Raw genomic sequence first — 21,479 nt, forward strand, 5'->3', positions numbered from 1 at the left:
TCCATCTCATCCTCGGCCTCCCCCTCCCTCTTCCGCCCTCCACCTCACTCACATCAGTCAGTCTTTCACCTTCCATCCTCTCCACATGGCCAAACCACCTCAGTGTGTTCCTCATAACGCTTCCTATCACATCCACATCCACACCACAACGCTCCTTTATATCCTCATTCATCAGCCTATCTCTCCATGTGACTCCACAGGCTCCTCTTAATATAACTCATTTCCACTGCTCTCACTCGACTTGTGTCCCCAACAACGTCCAAGCTTCACTTCCATACGTTAGAGTTGGCATCACAATACTGTCATGTAGTAACTTTTTCACTTCCATGCTCACTTCCCTGTTTCTTATCACTGCTTTCAAGGAACCAGCAACCTTTCTTCCCTGCTGTACCCTTTCAAGCACTTCACCCTCCAAACCTCCATCCTTACTCATCACACTACCCAAGTACTTACACGTACTCACATTTTCCAATTCCTCACCATCCAACCTCGCTGTACATTCACTGACTTCACCTCTCTCAAAGACCATCACTTTACTCTTCCCTACATTCACCTTTAGATTCCTTTTCTTACACACTCTCCCAAACTCATCCACCAATAAAGGGAAAAAATAGTAGTAGTAGTAGTAGCAGTAGTAGTAGCAGTAGTAGCAGTAGTAGTAGTAGTAGTTGTAGTAGTAGTAGTTGTAGTAGTAGTAGTAGTAGTAGTAGTAGCAGTAGCAGTAGTGGTAGTAGTAGCAGTAGTAGTAGTAGTAGCAGTAGTAGTAGTAGTAGCAGTAGTGGTAGCCGTAGCAGTAGTAGTAGTAGCAGCAGTAGCAGCTGCTGCTACTACTTATTATTATGGCTACAAAAAGGTAGCCATAATAATATTATTAGCACTGAACTGTACTGCAGTATAAAAACTTTATCAACACTAAAGCCATGCCACAGTATTGTTGTCCATGCTCCAGTAGGCAGCATAAGTGTATCAGGTGCTCCTGTACAATAAACAGGTCACCGTGTACAAACTGTAGGCTCGACCTTTCTGTGAGAATGTTGACAGATGTAGCTGAGGTGTTACTCAGATAGAGAGAGATTGAAGGTGTACCATAGATGTATTGTAGATTGCAGCAACCACCACTGTTGACAGTGCTGCCCTTGTAGATAATCACAGCTCAGCATGTGGAGATTAATGTGGTCAGCTATTGATATAATTGTGAGGCACTGGAAAGTTCGCTGAGGGGTAGGTGCCACTCTGTCTCACTGACCTCTCTGTCTATCTTGTAACATTGGTGAGGTGAGTTACACGCACTCTTGGGTTACAGAATTTACTGTACATAGTTATATCGTGATGTGATTGACAGCATAATGTAGCGTGATGGCAAACCTGCTAGCTACCCAATCTCCTGCCTTATCCTCTCGATTGTTCTCTCAGGTTCTCTCCTTCACTGCCTACCTCTCCGATTTCCCAGTCTATATATTCCAATCGGTGTGTGTGTGTGTGTGTGTGTGTGTGTGTGTGTGTGTGTGTGTGTGTGTGTGTGTGTGTGTGTGTGTGTGTGTGTGTGTGTGTGTGTGTGTGTGTGTGTGTGTGTGTGTGTGTGTGTGTGTGTGTGTGTGTGTGTGTGTGTGTGTGTGTGTGTGTGTGTGTGTGTGTGTGTGTGTGTGTGTGTGTGTGTGTGTGTGTGTGTGTGTGTGTGTGTGTGTGTGTGTGTGTGTGTGTGTGTGTGTGTGTGTGTGTGTGTGTGTGTGTGTGTGTGTGTGTGTGTGTGTGTGGTATCTTTCCATGAGTAGTTTCATGACATCAGATAACTGGCTCAAGTTGGTCATACTGCAGTATCATGAAATTTTTGTATTGTCTGAGCTAAAAAGGGTATGTTGATATACAGTACATCATGCGTACTGGCATTTCTTGCTAGAGGCTGTGTATGTCTCCACCAGAGACACTACACATTGCATTAGTGTTACACAATGTGCTATGACATGTCAATGCTTCTATTAATACCTACATCTATTACATATTGTGCTATGACACATTAATGCCTATATATTAATGCCTATAATGAATGTGTTGGGAAATCACAGCCCCCCAGAAGAGGCATCTGACCACTTCAAACATGACAGGCGAATGAATGGTGACATGGAAATTAATGAGGCGGTCACTGAGAATATACACAATCACACTAACATTCGTAGTGGTGAAAGACTCCATGGTGATAGAAGGGATAGGGATAGATGCCAATATGTGAGAGGTATGGAGGTATGGAGTGGATTTAATCACCATGGGGAAGTGAACAGCAGTCAAGCTGGGGATGAAGAACATCACGAAGTATATAACTGAAATGAAGCTCAAGATGAAGACTACCATGGAGAAGTGCACGAAAGAGGGTATCACCTTGATATTATACGTCCCCAGAACAATCATGACATGAACAACGGGGAAGCAGAACAGTCTCGCAGGCCTGGGCAGGAAGGTCATCCCACGTATTGGATGGGCAAATCCAGAGAAAATGCAGTAACCTGGGTGAACACAACACATAATAAAATAGTTGGATAGTTGTCAAGTAACCTTTTCGAAGCTCCCAAATGCAATGCTTTGACATAATCAAGGAAATTACTCACCTAACAGCATATTACAATAATAACTCACCCACTGCCTCAATCTCTCTTAAGGTCCTTGCACTGGGTACCATATCTTTTCCTTATCAAGACCTACCCAAGAGCAAACATCACAGAAAATATTAAGGCCATCCAAAGGTGACCTGAAACATGGAAAAGAGGCAAAGTTGACAACCTGCTTGAGGAGGCAAGGGCCTTGCAAATGAGAATAGGCAACCCAGGCAAAAGAAACCAGAATACCAATGGCATATGGCAAGGATTTTTGGCAGCAAGATGAGACAGGGGAAGGTCTCGATGGCAACAAGATCCCTGTCAGCTGAATCATCACACGGAGTACTCGACCTGACAAATGAAACAATGCAACAACTAAAGGTAAAACACCCGACTGCACGACAAGCAAGTGCCCAGTCGAAGCTTGACGGGAACTACACTCCAGTCAATGCTATCATATATGACACGATAATTGGAGACATGGCGTGGAAAAGGCAATGCAGACCATCAGGCCTGGATGCAAAATCTTGGTGAGTAATCCTCAGTAACATCAAATTTGGAGAGGCAGCAACAGACATGTGTAACATCATTGCCTCACTGGTGAGGAAGCTGGCTTCAAGTCAGTGCAACAACATTCAAGCAATGACGCAGACTAATCCCCCTTGTTAAGAACCCAGGATGTAGGCCCATCAGGGTGGGTGAAGTCTTAAGACAGATTTCTGTATAAGAAAATGCACCATGGAGGAGGTGAAAGATGATGTTAAGCAGGCGGCTGGCAACCTTCAAGTGCGTGCAGGCCAGCAGGTAGGAGGTGAGGTGGCAATTCACTCCATGGGGAAAATATATAAGGAAGAGGGCTGTCAGGCAGTATTACTAGTTGATGCCTCAAACATTTAATTATATCAAATGAAAGGCAATACTGCACAACATCAAGGTTAAATGCCCAGCATTTGCCCAGTATGTCAAAAACACCTACAAAGAACCAGCAGACTTCTACGCTGTGGGTAAGATAGCTGCTCATGATGTTGGTGTAATCCAATCCACAGAAGGAACTACCCAGGGGGATCCCATTGCCATGGCTATGTATGCCCTGGCTATGACAGTGCTGCAACTACAGATCAAATACGAGGCCACCAGTGTAAAACAAGTAGCCTATGCTGTTGATCTCACAGGGGATGGTGAGGTGGAAGATGTGAGGAAATGCTGGGACCTTGTAACATCCCATGGCCCTGAAATAGGTTACTACTCTAATGCATGTAAGTCCATCTTGATCATGAAACCAGCTTACTATCATGATGCACAGGAGGCCTTCAGAGACACAAACGTGACAGTGACTAAAGAAGGTCAGAGGGATCTACGTGCTGTGATTCCGATAGGTGAGTGATAAGGTAAGGACATGGGTAGAAGAAATACATGTACAGTACTATCCAGCCATGCAAAAACAGAACCCCATGCATCATACAACACATTTATGCATTTATGTATGGTGTAAAGAACAAATGGACCTTCGAGATGTGGACCAACCTTGACATCAAGTTGCTGCTACAACCACTGAAGGATGCTATCAGGGAATCATTCCTCCTATCACTGACCAATGGCCACATCCCCACACCATAAGACAGGGATCTTGTAGCGCTACCACCCAGGATGGGTGGCCTTGGCATTGTAAATCCACCAACTGTGGCAAACTACGAACACAGAAATTCACATAGACTCACCAAATCCCTGTCACAGAAGATTTGCGCCCAGGCTGAGATGAATGAAATCGACCATCAAAGGCATAAAGACATACAGAGGCAGATAAGCAAAGAGAGAAAAACAATACAAAAGGACCAGCTGCAGCACATAACAGGACAACTTACAGCAGACCAATGCAGAAGAGTTGAAATGGCAAAGGAAGTTAGGGCACTGAACTGGCTGACAACCCTGACTCTCAAGGCAAAAGGCTTCCAATTCAACAAACAAGAATTTATTGATGCCATAGCCTTGAGATATGGGTGACCAATAGATAATCTACCTCAACACCGTGCCTGTGCCACTGTCTTTGATGCAAACCATGCAATGGTTTGCATGAAGGGAGCCTTTGTTTGCATACAACATAATGAAGTACGCAACCTCACTGTCAAGATGCTACAGGAAATATGCCATGATGTCATCATAAAGCCAGCTCTGCTACCTCTAGCTGGTGAGCATTCCATCCACAGAACAGCAAACACATCAAGTGATGCAAGAGTGCATATCAGTGCTCAAGGTTTCTGGACACATGGGCAGAGGGCTTTCTTCGGATTTGGATATTTGATCCTACGGCAGCATGTCATCAAGAACTGTCTCTTGAGGCAGCACACAAAAGTAATGAACAAGAGAAAACGGGAACTATCAAGAAAGGATCCAACATGTGGACCACAGATGACTCACTCCCCTTGTGTTCACAGCAACAGGTGGGATGGGTCCAGAAGCAGGGAGATTCTACTCAAGACTGGAAGAGGTTCTTTCTGAGAAGAAGCGTCAACCACAGAGTTCTATTATGGCCAGGATGAGATGTCGACTGTCATTCTTCCTCATGAGGTCTGCACTCCTCTGCCTCCGGGGCACAAAATCATCAGCCCTTGGGCCTGTCTCTCTGGCATGTAAGGATTATGACGCTACTGTGGTCGAGTCACATAGACCAGCAACTCCAACAGATTAATGCACTGTAATGTTCATTCATTCATTCATCATCCAATCCAGTGTTGCCCCTGAGAAGCATAGAAGCCTGGGGCTAGACAAGTTGGTCCTGATATTTAAGATGAGAGTGACCAGTCTCACTCATCCCTGAGTGGCATTACATGAACAATAAACCCCAACCACTCCTTGGATATAACCCTACACAAGCTCAATCCAATTGGAGCACCTTAATTACCCACTGAACCACCAGGTGCCATAATTTGGTTATATGATTACCACCCAGAATAGTAAATGGTATCCTGGTGTACAGGAAATCACTTGGCTTCTCACTCAGTGTAGAGTCACCCGAAGACAGAAGGAAGAGGAAAGAATTAAGGAAAGAAAGACAGAAGAGGAAGGAAGGAAAGATGGAAGGAAGAGAGGAAAGGGCAGGCACCTGAGAGCAGCACTACATCGAGTGAGTGGATGGTGAGTGCCCCAACCCACGACGCTCATTAATAAAAATAACGTACAGTAATAAAAGTAGCACAGTAGAACCTCCTTGGTCCGGACCCCTTTAATCCGGATTTCTGTTAATTCGGACAAAATTTAAAAATAATAAGCTCCAAAAATATGTTGAAAGTAATTCTAAAGTCATATTCAGTATCAGCGCGGAAAGCGATTGTCATTCATTTAGTCTCGGATCACGCTAGGTCGCAACATGGGCGCCTGTTTAAACACACACTAGCATTCGTTCCACCAACTAGTTCACCAACCATTTATATTTTTACACTGTATTTCAAAAGTTAATCCTCCTTATCATGCCCCTTAATGCAAGTGTAGCTTCTGCAATGAATAAAAGTGGTAAAAGGAGGAGTTTGCTTACACAAAAATGGGTCAGAATATTCTGCAGTGTTTAGTGATTACTGCAGGTTATTTTTTGTACTTAAATGTGCTTTACTTGTACATCAAACATTAGTTTCTTGCCCATATGGGCGTTATCAATATGCCAAAGATGACAATGTATTTTTTGCCTACATAAGTTTTATTTTTATTCCAAATATTACAGTTAATTAATTTATTTATTTTTTTGCCTACACGGGCCTTAGTCACTTACTACAATTTAAAATGTAGGCTAGTTTCTTGTCATGGCCTTACCTGTAAATTATGCAATACAAAACTATCGTACATGATTAGTTTGGTTATTTTAGTATCCTTTCATCTTTTGCAGTTATGTAGGGTTGACATATGCCACATATGTTAATAATTAACAAACATACCCTATGTAGATAGTTTTTGGTATGAACTGGAGATTACCCTGATGGTCCGGACAATCTGCTAATTCGGACAAACCTTCCCCCCATATAGTCTGAATGAGAGAGGTTCTACTGTAGTTGATGGTTGGTAACCAAAGCTGTTGGCATGTTTGAGGCCAACAGACTGTAATATAAGGGTCAGAGTTAACATTCACATTACCACTCCAAATGGTGAACTGCAACATGAAGGCTGGTTTTGATCTTCACAATATAATTCCCAAATGGATTGAGGTGATTGTATTTATTTTGGAAAAAACAAGTAGTAGTAGTAGTAGTATAGCAGCAGTAGTAGTAGTAGTAGCAGTAGCAGCAGTAGCAGTAGTAGCAGCAGCAGTAGCTAGTAGCAGCAGCAGTAGCAGTAGCAGCAGTAGTAGTAGTAGTAGTAGTAGTAGCAGTAGTAGTACGGTGGTGGTAGTACAGGCATACCCCAGTTTAACAATCTAATTGGTTTGGTAAAACCTCATTGTTAGGCGGGCTATCGTATATTGGGGTACTTTTAACATGTACAGTATTTCAATGTGGACCGTTTACCAGCCTTGGGTTTCCCCCCAAAACAAGTCCAAAACCCACCCAGATGAGCCCAAGAACAGGTTTAAAGGCAACCTAAAAGGCCTAACAGCTGTCAAGGAAGTAACCTAAGCCTAACACACTCACTAAAACTAACAAATCAAACTTGAATATTATAATATATAAATCTGGAAAAAATCAAGCTTAGCAAACTGTACCCCAAAATGACAATGTTCACCCCACCTATGGTTAAAACACATTAATCGAAGTCTAAAAACAGTTTATAAATCAACCTAAACACACAATTTTAGTCTAAAATATCATCGGAGTACACCGCTTCCCGTCCGATCAGCGAAGTTAAGCAACGTTGGGTCTGGTTAGTACTTGGATGGGTGACCGCCTGGGAACACCAGATGCTGTTGGCATCCCTACGTGTCAAGTGGGGTTGGTGGAGGATTAGTGCCCCTCCCTGTAAAACAATTAACTCTAAGCCATTGGCCACCCCGTCTGGGATACATGGCGTCTGGCAATGAATGAATGAATGAATATCATCAAAATCAGTAAGAAAAATCAAAACCCATCGTTAAACTAGGGTTTGGCCATCATTAGGCAGGGTATGGTGCAATTTCTACCCCCATCATTAAGACGGGGTATCACATCTAGGGGTATCGTATATTGAGGTATTACTATACTGTAATACATACATGCATATATCATCTAATCCTGCATTGCCCCATGAGGAGCATAGGAGCCCAGGGCTAGGCAAGTAGGTCCTGACATTTAAGATGAGAGTGGCCAGCCTCATTCCTGAGTGGCATTACACGAGCAATAAACACCAATCCCCTCTTCGATATAAACTTACACAAGTTCAATCCGACTGGAGCACCCTAATTACCCACTAAACCACCAGGCATCATAACTTGGTTATATGGTTACCATGCAGCACAGTAAATGGTTTCCTGGTGTACAGGAAACCATGTGGCTTGTCAATCAGCGTAGAGTCATCCATAGACAGAAGAAAGAGGAAAGAATGAAGGAGAGAAGGCAGAAGAGGAAGGAAAGAAAGAAGTAAGGAAGAGTAGAAAGGGCAGTCACCAGACAGCGGCATTACATCGAGTGAGTGGATGGTGAGCGCTTGCACCTAACACCAAGTCATTCATTCATTCATTACCAGACGCCATGTATCCCAAATGGGGTGGCCAAGGGCTTAGAGTTAACTGTTTTACAGGGAGGGGCACTAATCCTCCACCAACCCCACTTGACACGTAGGGATGCCAACAGCATCTGGTGTTCCCAGGCGGTCACCCATCCAGGTACTAACCAGACCCAACGTTGCTTATCTTCACTGATCGGACGGGAAGCGGTGTACTCAACATGGTATGGCCGTTACTGTAAAAATAATAACAGTATGAAGAAGAATACGAAGAAGAAGAAAAATAAGAAGAATATGAACAAGAAAAATAAGAATACGAAGAAGAAGACATAGTGGTAGGTGGGGGCACTCACCATCCACTCACTTGATGTTGTGCTGCTCTTGGGTTCCTGCCCTTTCCTCTCTTCCTTCCTTCTTTCCTTACTTATTCTTCTGTTTATCTTCCATTCTTTCCTCTTCCTTCTGTCTACAGTGATTACACTGAGTGACAAGTCAAATGGTTTCCTTGCACACCAGGAAACCATCAGTACTACGCTGGGTGGTAACAACATAACCAAATCTTGGCGCCTGGTGGTTCCCAACCCTCTAACTATCGTCCAATTGCTTTAACGTCCTGTCTCTCAAAAGTTTTTGAGTTTATTCTTAACATAAAAATTTTTAAGTATCTTTCCTATCACAACCTTCTTTCTACCTGTCAGTATGGGTTTCATCAGGGATGCTCCACTGGCGATCTTCTCACCTACTTTCAGACTCCTGGCCATCCTCCTTTTGGGACTTTGGCGAAAGCTTTGCCATTGCACTTGATATCTCAAAGGCTTTCGATCGAGTCTGGCATAAATTTTTAATTTCCAAACTGCCCTCTTACAGTTTCTATCCTCCTATCTGTGCCTTCATCTGTAGCTTCCTTTTTGGTCGTTCTAAAGCTGCTGTTGTAGACGGCGTTGATGTGGCAGTGGCAATGGGTGGCAGGTGGCGGTGGCAGCGGTGGTGGAGGCGGGTGAAAAATGGAAGCTTAGTAGTCTAGTGAGTTAAGATGCTCCAACCACATGTACCCCAAAGAGCTTTATATCTCAAGAGTACCTGGGATTTACTGTTAACACATCACTCTGGAGCAAGCAACTGGCAACTCTTGCCTTTTACATCTGTGCTGAACAGCCTCGCTCCAGACCCCTATGCACTGTACCTGGTATCTAACAAAATGGGGCAATAAAGAGTTGGATGATGAACGAATGCACGAGTTGGAGTCAGATTTTTTTTTCTGTTATTTTAATCTCTCCTTCCTGATCAAAAACATGTCTCACTTGTTCTCTCACTTAATATAAAATATTTTTGCCTGAACACACCTAGACATGCATTAACTCTAATATGGTATAATCACAGGTAAGCTCACATGATGTAGTCCCTGAGGGCTTGGTCCCAGAGGGAGTGATTGGTGTACTGGTAAGCATGGCAATATAGGGTGATGCCAGTGAAGGTGAGCAGGGCCAGTGTAATGATGGCCATGCGCATGATGGTCTCCATTATCTTGCTGTTGGCTGTGTCACTGATGATGTTGTGGCACTCAACTTTCAGTGAGATCAGCTTCTTCATCCCTAGAAAAATTAACATGAAAGGATTGGAAGTTACCATTTTTTAACACATGAGATGCTTCATCTCTAAGATAAATTAAGCTTACTGTATGTCACCATCATCATCATCATTCCCTCACTGATGATGATGTGGCACTCTAACTTCAGTGACATCAGGTTCTCCATTCTTAAAAAATTTTCTACGAACATGTGTGGATTTCTTCATCTTTAAAGGTCATATTTTCATTGGTTAAGGAAGTTCCTTAATACTACTTTCTAATCAGTCTTTTCTGCTTATGTCTATCTATCTATCTATAGACCGACACCCTAATCACGCAAAGGGTGGCCGCAGACCAAACGCCTCCAAGTCGCTGTCACCCGCCACTTGATTACCCTTCCCCCAACTCACCCCCCCCCCTTCATATACCTCTCAACTCCATCCCTCCACCTCATCCTTGGTCTACCCCTCCCTCTCCCTCCCTCCACCTCACCTACATACACCCTCTTAGTCAGTCTTTCATTCTTCATTCTCTCCACATGTCCATACCACCTCAGTGTATTTCTCCTAATCTTCTCAACCACATTCACATCCACCCCACAACGTTCCTTCACTTCTTCATTCGTCAACCTGTCCCTCCACGTCACTTCACATGCTCCTCTCAAGTAACTCATTTCCACTACTCTCACTCTTGACTTGTTCCCCTCTTGCAAGGTCCACACCTCGCTTCCATACGTCACAGTAAGGATCACAATACTATCATGCAGTGACTTCTTAACTTCCATACTCACCTCCCTATTTCTCATCACTGCTTTCAGTGTACCAGCAACCTTCCTTCCCTGCTGTACCCTTTCACGCACTTCATCCCCCATCCTTACTCATTACACTACCCAAGTACTTGAATGCACTCACATTCTCCATATCCTCACCATCCAACCTCACTGCACACTCTGTGACTTCATTCCTCTCAAACACCATAACTTTACTTTTGTTTACATTAACTTTCAGATTCCTCCTCCTACACACTGTCCCAAATTCATTCACCAAACCTTGCAACTACCATTCCTCTTCATTCAACAATACCGTATCATCAGCAAACAGCAACACCGAAATCTTCCAAATCTCACCCTCATTCATTAGGGCCAGCCCCACATCCACTGCCCTACCTTGCACCTCCTTTACAACCCCATCCATGTATATATTAAACAGCCATGGAGACATCACACAACCCTGTTTCAGTCCCACATTGAGATCAAAGAAATCACTCAGCTCACCATCCACTCGTACCGTAGCCCTAGCTCCCTCGTACATACTCCTCACAGAACTCAACAATTTCCCCTCCACTCCATATATTCTCAATACCTTCCACATACCTTCCCCTATCTATTCTGTCATAAGCTTTCTCCAAGTCCATGAAGGCAGCATACACTTTCCTTCCCTTCTCTAGATACTTCTCCACTAAACATCTTAGAACAAATATCTGATCTACACACCCTTTTCCCTTCCTAAATCCCCCTTGTTCTTCTCCAACTAGCTCCTCTGTCATATGCCTAACCCTATCAATGAGTATTCTACCATATATTTTACCAGTCACACTAAGAAGGCAAATACCCCTATGGTTACCACATACTTCTCTCTCCCCTTTTCCTTTGTATAAAGGAACAATTATACCTGATTTCCAGTCCTCTGGAACCCTTCCCTCTTCCCAAGCCAATCTACACAACTTCCATATCCACTCCACAACAATCTCACCCCCAAACCTAAGCATTTCACCACACACTCCATCAATTCCTGGGGCCTTTCCCAACTTAATCTTCTTCATCGCTTCCACTACTTCCACCCTACTGATCTCTTCCTCCCTCCTCTCATCTCTTCTTCTTCCAGCCATTCCCTAACCACTTATACTCACACTGCTCTCTCTCTCTACAATCAACAATTCCTCAAAGTGCTCCTTCCATTTCCTCAATTTCTCTCTCTTCTCCACCAACAATCTATTATTCCTATCTTTCACTCCCCTACTATTTCCCCTTTCACACTGCCTTACTTTCTTTACCTTCTTCCAAAACAATTTCTTCCTCTCCCTCCATTTCACACTCAGATTCCTCCCAAACTCTTCATCTACTTTCTTCTTACTCTCCTTCACCAGTCTCTTAACCTCCCTTCTCCTGCTCACATATACCTCTCTCTTCTCTCTCTCATCTTCTCCCCTACCTCTACTCGCTAACCATTCACTATATGCCTTCTTCTTTTGTTCCACAGCTCGTTTCACCTCATCATTTCACCATGCTGTCCCTTGCACACCCTTGCATCTCCTCCTCACTCCACAAACCGCCTCACACGCTGCGCCTATGTCTTCCGTGAATATCTTACATATGTCTTCCACCCCTTCCATCTGCTCTAGCTCATACCTTCCCAATCTTTCTTCCACTATGCTCTTATACTCTGTCAGTTTCTCACTATCTTGCAATTTCTCCACTCTTCTCACAGGAGCTGCTTCCTCCTGTCTTCCCCTTCGTCTCCTCAACCACTTTCTTTGCATCTCTACCTTGGCTATCACTAAGTGCTTATGACATCTCAATAATCTTTCCAATGTTAATTATGATATTTCTCACCATTAAAAAGACAAGTAATATATACTGTAAGGCAACAGAAAAAAGTGAAAACTACATTGCAAAATAAACTTCTAAGAATGAGATATACAAGAGCATTCTATACAAATGAGAATGCAGTTCTAAGAGGCAAATTAAATGTAGTAAATGTCATCATCATCATCATCACCACAACTTTTTCCCCACCTAAGTATGGTAAGTATGGGGTGAGGTAGGATCCAGAAAAAAAGGAAGCAAATACAGCAGATCCTCACTGCAGATCCTATACAGTGAAGTCACCTATGGCACGTGCTTCTGTGGCACAGTTTTCTATGACACAGCAAGATGCCAGACTCCAAAAAATGAACAACGCACATAAACTATACCTATGGCGCAGACGCGGCAAGATTTGAAATGCGTGGGCAAATTCCCCTGGTGGCAGAAGAACGAACCTCAGCCCTCGCCCGCCGTTCAAGCCCCACTCAGTGTGTAGCCAGACCGTTTGTTGTCTGATCACCCTCCCGTTTTTTGTGCCTATTGTTACGTATTGTGCCCTTTCTTATTTATTGTTTAGTGTTTAATTTGTGTGTAATAAATGCACTGGCTGATTGCTTAATTGTGTGCATGTGTAAAGTGGGGAAAAGTGGGAAAAAGTGAGGTGAAAAGGAGGACTTTGGGTGAACATCCAGAACCAAATCGCATTTTTCCTATAGGTTTAGTTATTTGTATGACGCGGTCTTCTATGGCACGGGCATGGTCCAGAACCAATCAACTGCGCCTTAGGTGACTTGACTGTATAATGAATCGGTGTGCAATGAACTGCTTATACTGTATCATGACGAAAAAGTTAGGACCTTTTCTTGACATATGAGAGCATCACTGGCCGATGTACAATTGCTACTTTCGCTTATATGATCGTCGACATTCAAGCTTACAGCCATTTATTTGTTCCATGATGACCTTTGAACTTTCACTAATGGCTGTGTTAGTGTCAGAGATGGAACAATAGTGTGGTGTTGGAGATTAAGCAGCAAATGAAGTGGTCAAGTGAAATAACTACAAGCTTAGGTAAACTGGAAACTTGTTTTTAGACTTATTTTTGGTAGTAAGCAACAAGTGATGTGCAGTATAGTGAAATAACAACCAACTGAGGGAGTTGAGAACTTGTTTTTAGACCAGAGATTTTTAACCTTTTTTGTAATATGGCACTCTAAGTAAGTCAAGGCCCCTGAAAGTAACATTCCAGAGTGCAAACACTGTACAGGAAATATTAAAAAATGCCATCAAACCCATGGAAAAAGAGGAAATTGAAAAAGTATGGATAAAAAGATGCCTAACTAAAAGATATTAAAAATAGATGGAAAGAGCATTTTGAGACAGTTCTTAGTAGACCAATACCACCAGAAGAGGATATACCGTCTGCTCAGGAAGATTTAAATATAGAAACAGGAGAGTTGAGGCTTGCAGAAGTGGAGAAAGCAGTAAAACAGTTAAAGAATAATAAGGCACCAGGGGAGGATGGTTTATTTCCGGAAATGTTTAAAGTGGAGGGGGATAGATTAATAATGATCTTGACCAAGCTATTCAATAAGATATGGGTGACGGGGTTACTACCATCAGTTTGGAAGAATGGTGTAATTGTTAAAGTTCCGAAGAAGGGAGACCTGAGTGAATGTGGTAATTGGAGGGGAATCTCTTTGTCACCGATAGCTTTGAAAGTTTTCAGTAGAGTGCTGTTAAATAGGTTGGAGCCGGTGGTTGAGGGTATTCTGAGGGATGAACAGGCTGGTTTTAGAAAGGGACGTGGTTGCAATGATCAGATCTTTATAGTTAGGCATTTGATGCAGCAAGTTAATGAAATGAGAGTACCGTTAAGTCTTTGTTTTGTTGATTTTGAAAAGGCTTTTGATAGTGTTTCGAGAGAGACTATGGGGAAGATCATGAGACATTATGGAATACCAGAGGAGTTTGTGAGGGTCATTATGAACATGCATGAGGACACATTGTGTAAAGTGATGGTTGATGGTTGTCTGAGTGATTCGTTTGAAGTCAAGTCCGGAGTAATTCAAGGTGGTGTTCTATCGCCTTTACTATTTATATTGGTCATTGATTACATTATGAAACGCGTTGGAACAGAAACCGGTGCAGGTATACTTTGGGGAGAGAACAGGAAACTTTTGGATTTAGATTATGCAGATGATATAGTTTTGATTTGTGATGGGCCAGAAGAGATGCAGAGAGTGTTGGACTGTTTTGGTGAGTGAAGGGCGCATGGTGGGTTTGGTTATTAATTGTGGAAAAACTGAAATAATCAATATGAATATGGAAAATGCACAGGAATGCGTAATTGGAGGTATGGTTGTAAAGCAAGTTGATAGGTTTAAATATTTAGGTACTTACTTAGCCAAGGATGGTTCTTTGAACTTTGAATTCGAGGAAAGGTTAAAGAAGGCTAATCAGGCAATGGGAATGCTTAAAAATATTTGGAATAATAACAATTTCTCTGTGCATACAAAAATCAAACTTTATAAGGTAATGGTTAGGAGTATCTTAATTTATGGACACGAGTCTTGGTACAGCACAGTGACTATGGAAAATAAATTCTTGGTGTTTGAAAATAAAGCACTTAGAAGAATATTAGGAGTTAAGTGGTGGGAAAGGATACCAAATAGTAGAATTAGAGAAACAAAGGGAGTACAGCCGATCGATGAATATGTTAGATTCTCACGATGGAAGTGGCTAGGACATGTGTATAGGAGACAGGGAATAGTACGAGGTACACCAGGGTGGATGGCACTTGGTAGGAGAGGTAGAGGAAGGCCAAAAGAGACGTGGGTGAGGACAATGAGACCGGAAACTGGAGATGAGTGTTGGGGAGATCTTGAGGAGTTAGCACAAGATAGGATGTGGTGGTGTGAGTTCATCGAGGCCCTATGCATCCCCGAGGGTGCCACAGGAAATGATTGATTGATTGATTGAACTCAAGAGGAACTGGGAACACTGAAGGAAAAGAGCGAGGAAACAAAAACAAAGAACAAGGAAAAATCAGAGGAAGAGAAGAGTAAGTTTTTACAAAGCAATTGGACTGCAGGTATGAAAGTGGTACTGTACACAACCAAAAGGGAGTAAAAAGAAGGAAAGTAACAGACTCAAGCTATGGCATATATGTAAACAAGATAATTAAGCTGATGTACTCAAATGTAGATGGATTGGTATTCTAAATTATTAGAGATGAAAGATTATACCACAGAAAAGGAAGTACATATTATTCACCTAACTGAAACAAATTAACCCCAAGGATATCAAACAATATCCTAAACTTAAAGGAATACAATATATGGAGAAGAGATAGGAATTAAAAAAAAAAGGAGGAGGAATTGCACTGTTAACAAAGAAAAATCTACAAGTCAATGAAATAGAATTAGATATACCCTCACAAGTAGAACTGACTGAAGTAGAGATTAATACATACAGTACATGCCACCCAGAACAAACACCTAGGAAAGAGGCGAATATGAAGACCTGGCAGAGAGAGTTTGAGAGCATTACCACACAGAATGGAAGAGAAATCTTAAAGAATTATATTAACTGGAGATTTCAATACAAATATAAATTGGAATACTCTAGATGTAAGAAGCCATGAAAGCTGTTGAGACCAAATGCTCCTGGATCTTGTGTAGGAGTTTTGTTTTAACACAACATGTAATGGAAAACACCAGAAAAGAAGGACCTGATGATCCATCAGTACTGGATCTTATATTTACCAGGCAAGAAAATGATATTGACAATATAATGTATTACCCTCCATTCGGCAAAAGCGACCATGAAGTATTAAACTGCAAATTCAGGATTGCAAATGACATAGTTAACAGTAATGAGTTTTACAAAAAGAGCCTAAACTACAAAAAGGGCAACTACCATGACCCAAAGAAGTCTATATATCTATCTACTGCCAGACACCTTAATCTCGTAAGGGGTGGCCACAAACAAATTGCCTCCATGTTGCCCTGTCCCCCGCCATTTCACTGCCCTGCTCCCAGCTCACACACCCCTCTCTCATATACCTCTCCACTCCATCCCTCCATCTCATCCTTGACCTCCCCCTCCCTCCACCTCACTCACATACACTCTCCTCATCAGTCTCTCACTCTCCAACCTCTCCACATGGCCAAACCACCTCAGTGTGTTTCTCCTAATGCTTCCTATCACATCAACATCCACACCCCAACTCTCCTTCACTTTCTCATTTGTCAGTCTCACTTCATGTGCCTCCACATGCTCCTCTCAAATAACTCTATTTCCACTGCCCTCACCCTTGACTTCTGTCCCTCCAACAAGCTCCAAATTTCACTTCCATATGTTACAATTGGTATCACAATACTGTCATGCAGTAACTTTTTCACGTCCATGCTCACTTCCCTGTTTCTTATCACTGCTTTCATGGAACCAGCAACCATTCTTCCTTGTTGTACCCTTTCAAGCACTTCACCCTCCAAACTTCCATCCTTACTCATCACACTACCCAAATACTTAAATGCACACACATTTTCCAATTCCTCCTCATCCAAGCTCACTGTACATTTACTGACTTCATTTCTCTCAAAGACCACAACTTTACTCTTCCCTATATTCACCTTTAGATTCCATTTTTTTTCACACTCTCCCAGACTCATCCACCAAGCCTTGCAGCTCCCCTTTGTCTTCACTAAACAACACAGTATCATCTGCAAACAACAGAACAGGAGTTTCTAAACACTGCCCTCTCTCAGTAGGGCTGCTCCAACATCCACTGCCCTACCTTGTATCTCTTTTATAGCCCCATCCATATACAGATTTAACAACCATGGGGACATCACACATCCCTGTTTCAAGCCAACCTTCAAACAGAAAAATTTACTCAGTTCACAATCCACATGCAATGCAGCCTTAGCACCCTCATACATACTTTTCACAGCATTCAGAAACTTCCCATCTACACCATATATTTTTAATACTTTCCACAATCCTTGTCTATCCACGGTCATATGCTTTCTCCAAATCCATGAAGGCCACATTCAACTTCTTTCCCTTCTCTAGAAACTTTTCCACTAAAAATCTAAGAATGAATATCTGATCTACACAACCTCTTCCCTTCCTAAAACCTCCCTGTTCTTCTCCAACTAATTCCTCTGTTATTTCTCTAACTCTGTCAATAAGCATCCTAGCATATACTTTTCCTATTACACTAAGAAGACAAATGCCCTTATGATTACCAAACACTTCTTTTTCCTCTTTTGCTTTGTACAGAGGAATAATTAGACCTGACTTCCAATCCTCCAGGACACTATACTTTCCTCTCAGGCCAATCAGCACAGCTTTCACATCCATTCTACTACTATATCTCCCTCTCGCTTGAGGATTTCACCACACACTCCATCTGTTCTTTGGGCTTTCCCTAAGTACCTAAAGAAGTACTTCTTAGAAACAGATTGAGAAAAGGAGCTTAGAGGACAAGATTTAATGTTATATATAGAAAATTCTCTGATTTTCATGAAACATGAATCCAAACTTACATCTCACAGCACAAAGAAATGAAAATAAAGAAATGGTTTAATAGAGAATGTAAAAAATCAAATGATAAAAGAGACTTGCTGTGGAACAGATACAGAAGACACAATAGTGACAGGGCATACAACAACTATAAACATGCAAGAAACTATTATACGAGGATAAGGAAAGGAGCTCAAAGACAGCTTGAGGAATACATTAAAAATAAAAGTAGTGAGCAACCGAAGCTATTTTACCATTACATCCGAAGCAATACCAAACTTAAAGACAAAATACAGTCCATTACAGATAAGGGGATCATCTATACACATGAGAAAGATATTTGTGATGCACTAAATAAAAAATTCCAATCAGTTTTTACAGAAAATAATTTTAAGAGAGATGATATGGAACATGCATGCCCAAACATATTGCCGGATATAAAAATATCAGAAAAAGAAGTACAGGAAGAGTTAAGTAAATTACACAAAGGAAAAGCAAATGGTCCTGACAAAACTTCATGTTTAAGTAGACCAATATATTTAATATTCAAGAAATCCTTAGGTCAAGGTAAGCTACCTCATATTTAGAAGAAAGCAAACATTGTTTCCCTGTTCAAACACAGGAATAGACAGAATCCACTCAACTAACGACAAGTATCACCAACCAGTGTTGTAAGATACTAGAAAAGTTGATAAGAAAAGTTTGAGTAAACCATCTTGAAGAACATAATGTGATAACAGAAAGGCAGTTTGGTTTTAGAAAGGGAAAATCATGTGTTACTAATCTATTAAGCTACTATGATAGAGCTGCAGAAACATTACAGAAAAGAGAAGGATGGGTGGACAGTATCTATCTAGATTTCAAGAAAGCATTTGACAGAGTACCACACCAAAGACTTTTATGGAAACTGTACCACCAAGATGGAATCCGAGGAAACCTGTACTACTGGACGCAAGATTTCCTCAGAAAAAGGGAAATTAGAAGAGTACTAAGGGGTAATTACTCATCATGGAGGGAAGTGACTAGCAGAGTTCCACAGGGCTCAGTGCTGGCACCAATTATGTTTTTAGTGTATATAAATGACATAGATAGTAACACAGGAAATGAAAGCTATCTAAATATGTTTGCGATGATGCAAAAATACAAAGGAAAATAACTACCACAGGCTCTTGCAGAGAGCTACATGAAGAATAAAAAATCTTCATGAATGGAGCAATAAATGGCAAATGGAATTCAGTGTGGACAAGTGTCCTGTAATTAAGTTTGGTAGTGGAAAAAGAGCAGATTGGGAATACAAGTTAGGAAATTCAACCCTACACATATCAGAAAAAGAGAAGGACATAGGAGTGATTACCAGTAACAGACTATCTCCAGCTGACCACACCAGTGAGAAGGTATGAAACACGTACACAATGCTTCCTAATATGAGAATAGCATTCACACACAAAAATGAAGACATGCTGAGAAAGATAATAACATCATTCATCAGACCAACCCTGGAGTATGCATCAGTAGTCTGGAATCCTCATCTCAAAAAACACATGGATAAGACTGAAAAAGTTCAAAGGGTCTCTACAAGATGGGTACCAGGCTTAAGGGATCTACAGTAAGCTATGAAGAAAGACTAGAAAAATTGAATCTACTATCACTACAGGAGAGAAGGAAAATAGGAGATATGATTATGGTACATAAATGGATCTCAGGGAAAAAGAAAATAGACATAAATGAGTATATAACCTATGGGGAACCATTAGCAAGAGGATACTGCAAAAATTGGTATAAAAAGAGAGGTGATAAAGACGTAAGAAAATTCAGTTTCCCAAATAGGGCAATTGATCAGTGGAATGCACTACCGAATGAAATAGTGTGTGCCAAAACAATTCATAAATTCAAGGATATATGTAATAAAAGTGATAATACATGGGACAGTACGAGCCTGACTCATTCCTGTTAAGATACAATTAGGCAGGAATTTCGTAAGAACACCTCACATGCACTGGCCCAGTGCATCAGGCCATGACATCATCCAACAGTGTTGTTAGATTTCCCAACTACAAAGTGTGGCAGAAGGCAAGCCCAAAAACTGCTAAACCTCATGCAGAGTGCAGCCTGTACTGTGCTGTACAATATTACCAACAAATTTTCCACCAAATCGTAAATGTAGTTTGCAACAATTCATAAAAAATCATTTAAAGACTACTGTATATCAATAAACAGGTCCTGTATGGGAGACAGGCAGTGGCTCAACCCCAGTTACTAAACCTTGGCCCTTATCACTACATCCATATACCCTCTCTTCGTCCTATGCCATTTTAGGCTGAAACAGATACCACCCTAGCTACTTAATCTGTTTTAAGGAAATTCTACAACCAACAAACCTGGAAACTCCCAAAGTATCTCACTGAACAATATTTAATCCAGCCAAATTTATCAGGAAACAGCTATAAATGGGAAACTGTCATCTAACCATTCCAACGAGTGAGCTGGGCTGAGCCCAAGAGTAACAGGCATACACACTCACACATCCCTCTCATGCATTTGCCCAGTGCATCTACCATGACATCATCAAACAAGTGAAATACTTTCACAAGACCTTTAAGCTGTGAAAGCTTACTTTTCATTGGCCTAAGACTAACAAACACATGCACTCACACATGTCTCAAGTGCATTTGCCTAGTGCATCAGCTATGACATCATCATATGATAAAACCACCCCTACTACCTTCCCTTCTCTGCAACCAATACCCAGTCACCAGCATACAGTTCCCAACGGAGTCCAATTCTGAAGTCATGCGAGAGAGCCTCAGGCACCATAACAGAATTCAGAAAATTCTTCACTCAAACCTCCATTCACTCCCACCTGGGTGCTAGTACCCTCATACATTGCCATAACCACTTAACCAACCATTCCTCAACCCTAAGCTTTCTCGTCACCCTCTTCAGCACCTCCTTAAGGACACCATCTCCAAATCAACAAAAACCAAATAACTCTTTTCCTTCCTACATATTTTTCTTAAAGCTATCAGAAATATATTTCCCAGGCTGGATAAAACTATTGCTGCCATGTTGGAAAAATGTAATAAGAAGCTTCAACACTGTCAGAGATTTAAGTCAATGATTGTATGGCCAATATCAGAGTGCACTTTTGATAGTACACCTATGGCTATTCCTTGTTTTTCTCATTTCTAGATCCTACCCACCCCAGGCTTTTTTACCCACTTTACGGCTTGCTGTGGGTGGGCAAGGCACAGCCAGTTTCCAAGAGGAGGAGGAGGAGGAGGAGGAGGAGGAGGATTACATAGGATTACATAGGAAAGCAAACAGCAACAGACCTTATGGTCCTTTCGAGGCTGTTTGTTACAGAGAAAACTATGACTACAAGATCTAACTTTACATGCTGAAGGATAAGGATAGTAAAGCAAGAAGGCTCCCCTCACCACCAAACCCTCCAGGAAAAAGTGAGAAAAACCACCATGCAGCATGGAAAAACTGACATGGAAATTTCATAGGAAAAACTGGAAAGGAAAAGTCACATTCTATAATACTTTGTCTATAAGCTACCCGACTGAGTAACCTGAAAGAGAAAGTA

General features: G+C 41.7%; 1 protein-coding gene and 1 non-coding gene across 2 annotated transcripts in view; both read right to left on the reverse strand.

Moving 5' to 3' along the window:
• Positions 1-21,479, reverse strand: part of smo (smoothened, frizzled class receptor) — a 174,668-nt gene that overhangs the window by 45,820 nt on the left and 107,369 nt on the right. The window contains exon 9 of the mRNA XM_080268125.1: positions 9,598-9,799. Coding sequence (XP_080124251.1) covers positions 9,598-9,799 — 202 coding nt within the window. The remainder of the gene's footprint in view (positions 1-9,597; positions 9,800-21,479) is intronic.
• On the reverse strand, positions 8,327-8,445 carry LOC145394228 (5S ribosomal RNA). Its single transcript, XR_013896334.1, has one exon. It is a non-coding gene; the product is annotated as a 5S ribosomal RNA (ribosomal RNA).

The sequence above is a fragment of the Coenobita brevimanus genome, chromosome 26, assembly GCF_032717465.1.
Source record: "Coenobita brevimanus isolate Jiangsu-jjx chromosome 26, ASM3271746v2, whole genome shotgun sequence".
In the NCBI taxonomy this organism is placed as follows: Eukaryota; Metazoa; Arthropoda; class Malacostraca; order Decapoda; family Coenobitidae; genus Coenobita; species Coenobita brevimanus.